At 37.2% G+C, this 5,189-nt stretch overlaps 1 protein-coding gene across 1 annotated transcript; it reads right to left on the bottom strand.

The window, feature by feature from the left end:
- Window positions 1–346: 346 nt before the first annotated feature.
- LOC142218084 (galectin-2-like) lies at window positions 347–4,889 on the bottom strand. The gene is made up of 4 exons (XM_075286529.1): window positions 4,836–4,889; window positions 1,895–1,977; window positions 1,362–1,521; window positions 347–493 (listed from the first exon to the last, which is right to left on the bottom strand). Exons 1-4 carry the CDS (start codon window positions 4,839–4,841, stop codon window positions 347–349), a joined length of 396 nt encoding a protein of 131 aa, XP_075142630.1. The 5' UTR covers window positions 4,842–4,889.
- Window positions 4,890–5,189: the final 300 nt, after the last annotated feature.

The following is a 5,189-nucleotide window of genomic DNA, read 5'->3' on the forward strand; positions in this document are numbered from 1 at the left end:
TACAGTGTTTTGGACCACCGGGGCGCATTATACTATGTGAGGGCCAATGGGTAACCCTAAAAGATGTGTGCTGGCCACTGTGTATTAGAGACACAGTATTCATAATAGTGGAGATGGGGAGTATTATACCGGGAGTATAGGGAGTATTATACCATTGGGCTGCATTGGGCTGCTGGTACTGCAGCTCTGCTCCTATTCATGATTTCTAAGCTTTTGGGCAAAACATTCAAGGGACAGGAAGCCTTCTTTAACGTTACCTCAGTTTATTTGTTTAAATTAAGAATCCAAGAAATCAAGAATCTATTTTTTAACCAAAACTTTATTGTAACAATTAGCAAGTGACCTTTTATTCATACTTGAAAGACGTGACCTTGAAGTCCCCTTTGACAGACAGGTATGTGAGTTTATCATAGCCATGGCGATTTGGAAATGAGATCTCATGACCATCAGGAAGTTTCACATCAAACTTGTCTCCAGTGAATTTTATTGATATCTGTGGAAGACACGAAAAAAATCAATAGCTATAAATATTAAAGGGAGTTTACCAGCACCATGTCTTCTAAACCAGGCTAGTCTATGATGCCATGATCAGAGCCATAGTGAATATTCTTTTTTATGTCAAAGTGAAATCTTAATGCCAGGAAAATCTACTTAATCCCAAACTTTAACCCATTCCCGCCAAAGCAATTTTTCTTTTTTTTCTTTTTGTTTTTTGTTTTTTTATTCCCACCTTCCAAAAGCTTGAATTTTTTTTTTTTTCTATTCACTTAGCTATATAAGGGCTTGCTTTTTACAGAACAGATTGTACTTCATAGTGATACCATTTAATATTCCATACAATGGGGAAAATTTATATTAAAAACTGCATTTGGGAAATTTTCTTATGGGTTTTGCTCTTACAGCATTCACTGTGCAGCCAAAATGACATGTTTCCTATATTCTGTGGATCGCAATGATTACACCAATACCAGATTGATAGTTCTTGTAAGTTTTAACACATTAATAAAATAACGTTTGGATATTCATAACTTTTTCATATTTCCATGTAAGGAGCTAGATATAGTTGCACGTTGACACCTGGATATGGTTGCACTTTGACACAAAAAATGGTATGTATACTAGCTGTCCTACAGCAGCATATAAGTGGTTTAGAAGAGATTTTGGTGGTGGAAGAATTCCTTTAAGTGCCAAAAGCATTTAGATCCCCAAAGCCAGACCTTCAATAGCAGGTTACATGTTTACATCCATTAGTAATACTGGTTATGGTATTATGAAAGACCATTTGTAGACTGAAAACCTCAGATTTCATGTTTCTATAGCCCTAATATGAATGTTGACTCATTTCTGATGTCATCACCAACCTTGACATCTGTCCCTGGTGAAAAGCACTGGTGTCCATCTCTTTGTTCCGATTCCCAGCTGTTGCTGCGCTTGGAGTTGCACACAATTGTGTTCTCGGTCAGACGTGGGTTAAAATGTAGCCCTATATCGCTTGAGCTGCGTCCCAGATTGAAGGAGAAGCTGTACAGGAAACAAGCAGTTTATCTAATGGGTAACATTTCACAATGACAGACTTGTGAGATTTATGCACTCAGGACAAGAGCTCTCAGTGTCCTCCTGATGTGTTTTAATCAGTACATTGAGATTTCACCTTTGAAGCCTCATTAAAGATAAGAGTAAGTAATTCTTTAATTTTCTAATATAATGATAAAGGTGGAAATTCAATGTTTCAAGAGTTTCTAGGAATTCTTCATTGCTGTACATTGACAGAACTCTCTTTTCTACCAGTACACTGCTGCACTAAACAGATACCCCACAAAACCACTTGGTAGTTGCCACATTGCTCATTGGTGGCATCAAAACTGTTCCATAAGCACCGCTACAAATAACTTACTTCTTGGCATCTCCTGGAAGCTGTCCTTTCAGTTTTAGACTTTCTCCAGACTTCAGTTCTAAGTTCAGAATTTCAAATTTCTCCTGTTTTAACAAGGAAAAGAACTCAATGTGATATCATGCAATTGCCTGTATATGGAGTCTTTATACCTGCAAATGATATCCCTGGCTCTTACACACAGCGAGGTGCCGCTGGCCTCCTTGGGTGCACATCGCTTCAGATATGTGCCCAGGTCACATTGTATTTGGTCACTCAAGTAACAAAGAAAACTCTTTGGATGTGATGCCAAAATAAATTTGACACAAAATAAAAAAAAAAGAACAAGGGGACAAACTCCTACAGGATACGACAGAAATCACTTACACGTTTCAGGAAGATGGTCCCCTTAGTCATAGCATAAAAAACAATGTCAACACAACTTCTTATAATAAACACACAAATTAAACAGAATAAACAAAATTCACATTGTGTTCACCTTGGTTTTTATGCTATGATTAAGGGGATCAGCTCCCTGAAACCCCTAACCAATTCCTGTCGTATACTGTAGGAGTTTGTCTCCTTGAACTTTTTTTTTACTTTGTGTCAATGGGCTAAAAGTTAAGTTTAAAATTTACTTTGGCTCACCGGGTTGCTGGATCACATCCAAAGAATTTTCTTTGCTACTTCGTTATCGACTCTAACAGAGGAATGCCTGGATCCATTCACCTGGACCCATCAATGGGAATTCCTTTGGTGCAAGATCAGATTAATCTCAAGAGTGGGCTGTATGTATGTGTTTTTTTTTTTTGGTTTTGTTTTTTCTGTATTGTATTTGCTCACCCTTAGATATTTTAGCAAAGAAGTTTCTCCAACTTTTAGGTTATTTTTGGACATACATTATAACATACATATAGAATACATTTACAATACTATTATCAAATTACTATGGTAAAAATTAGGTAACGTCATGGTTTATGACAGGGGTAGGGAAATGTTCGGTTCTCCAGCTGCTGTGAAACTACAACTCCCAACATGCTCCACTCACTTCCATGGGAGTTCCAAGAACAGCAGAGCAAGTATGCATGCTGGGAATTATAGTTTTGCAACAGCTGGAGAGCCTAAGGTTCCCTACCCCTGGTTTATGATAATTGGAGCGTTAAGTGAGCACTAACCTTCTGGAGCACTAACCTTCTCTCTTTTCCTCAGTGTTTGCAGTATGACCAGGAGGTCAAAATCACAATTCAGGTCTATTAGAGCCAGGTATAGAGTTCAATAAATGTACACTATGAGTTTGTCCTACTGTTCATACAGGAAACACTGTGCATCAGAGTAGCAGGGAGCAGGAAAGTACTCCAGAGGGAAGCATATAACTTCAAAATAAAGCTGTCAATAGGTTGGTCTATGGATTTAGTTATAGATAAAATAGATATAATACATAAAACATCATGAGATACATTTATAACTGATGTGGATAGTAAAGACCTCTATTAGTTTGTCTCATTCTGCTGCATTTACTTGTTGGTCAAATAAAGATAGAATAGAACAGCTGAATACAAATAATTTAGGTAAATCATGACCTATATAACTAAGAGAAAATGTGGAAGAAATTCTGAAAGTTAAGCCCCCGGTATGTAGCGGTAGGGTTGATGATTTGTGAATCATTAATTGCTTCCTGTTTTCCCATTTCCCTTTCCTTCCATTAAATAGGTTGATAAGATGTGGCCATAAAACCAGAGAATGGATGAGAGATAATTGATATATATGGTACCAACCTGCTTCATTTCCTATGTAAATAAAGGGCAGATCTGATGTGTGATGTAAAGTATAGTAGATAGAGGGGTGTAGGGTGGTGAGTACATTGTAGTAAGGAAGGGGGAAACTCAGTTTGATTCAGATGACTCTATCCTATCTATCCTGTTGATATATTGGGTTTTGGTGACAAACTCCCATTAAACTCATTCCTCATGAAATGACAATTCTGGAGCTTCTTTCTTTTAGCTCTGTGTTGTGCTATTCCTCTCTTATTCCTATGAATAAACTCGGTTTTGGGGATAATATCACTCCTTAAGGAGAGATCACCTTCACAGGCGTATGGAGATTTACAAAAGCCTTTTTCACTCCACTGGGGGATTATGGGAAAAATATGCAAATCTGTTTTCCAAGATGTAAATAGGAAAACAGTGCCTCTGCTTGCTGCCCATTAGAGGCAGCCCCTTAAAGATCATGCACGACTTTTTGAACAAGCCTTAATAAACTATCACCTAGGTGTTACCCTTCAACTGGTCAAGTGATAAATTCTCCAAAACTGGAGCAGCCCCAATGGAAATGTAAAAAAATCAATCAATCAATCAATCAATCAATCGTTAAAGCATTGTCAACTCTTCCACTTTAAGAAATTATAAGGAACCTTTTTTAAATGAATTCAGAATATCATATTTCAAAAAAATTATTTTCAAGAATATATAGCAACAAGTAAAAAAATAAAAATCACTTCAATTATTTTTCTCAATAATTGATATCTATGGTGTTACAGCACCAACGATTATGGATTACATTGAAGATTATGGATAACCCCATATTAAAGCAAGTCATGTAATTTAGAAATGAGAACTGTAGTTCCTATAGAATTGTATATGCCAACTTCGCATTTTATTTCATACCATATACAACTTCACACTAAACTAAATTTTCTGTGTAACACATACATACGTGGTGACTATAAAGCTCTTGATGAAATCTACCATACATTGTGAGATGTCCATGCCTATGGTCAGTGAGACATCTCATTCACAGACAGTCCACTATGCAACCCAGCCATGCCATCACCCCACCAATCATGCCATCAAGGCCTATGGAAAATGAGGAGGACTGGAGACTTACAGAAGTTCTTTAACAATGCAATGAATCTTATGAGGTGCAATGAAAGATGATGATATATAGTAATAGCTAAACATTAACTTACAGACATGGTGCAGAGCTAGACGGCACGTTACAGGAAGCTGTAGTGAAATTAGACCTTCTAGAATACTATCCCTTTATATACCCATGTCATAAAATCCTCACTAGTTTAACATTAACTTGTGGACTTTGCACAGGTTTCTGTCTAAATTCTGTGGTGACATAGCAGGAGCTTAGGGCAGAAGTAATACAATAATTTGTCATGAAGACATGAGTGCATTTTCCAGTGGAGATATCACCAATGTTTGCGATGACTCAGAGCGCTATTTCCTCCAGCTACCGATCAATGCGGAATGCAAGTTGCAAACTAAACCTTTACATTAGTGAGGGGTGAGCATCCTATGTGTCCTTCACCTTT

The sequence above is a fragment of the Leptodactylus fuscus genome, chromosome 9, assembly GCF_031893055.1.
Source record: "Leptodactylus fuscus isolate aLepFus1 chromosome 9, aLepFus1.hap2, whole genome shotgun sequence".
Lineage (NCBI taxonomy): Eukaryota > Metazoa > Chordata > Amphibia > Anura > Leptodactylidae > Leptodactylus > Leptodactylus fuscus.

Excerpts from the sequence above, each read along its gene's own strand:
- LOC142218084 (XM_075286529.1), bottom strand. Across the intron at positions 1,522-1,894 it reads CTTCCAGGAGATGCCAAGAA|CTTCTCCTTCAATCTGGGAC; the intron begins GTAAGTTATTTG and ends TTTCCTGTACAG. Across the intron at positions 494-1,361 it reads CACCAGGGACAGATGTCAAG|ATATCAATAAAATTCACTGG; the intron begins GTTGGTGATGAC and ends TGTCTTCCACAG.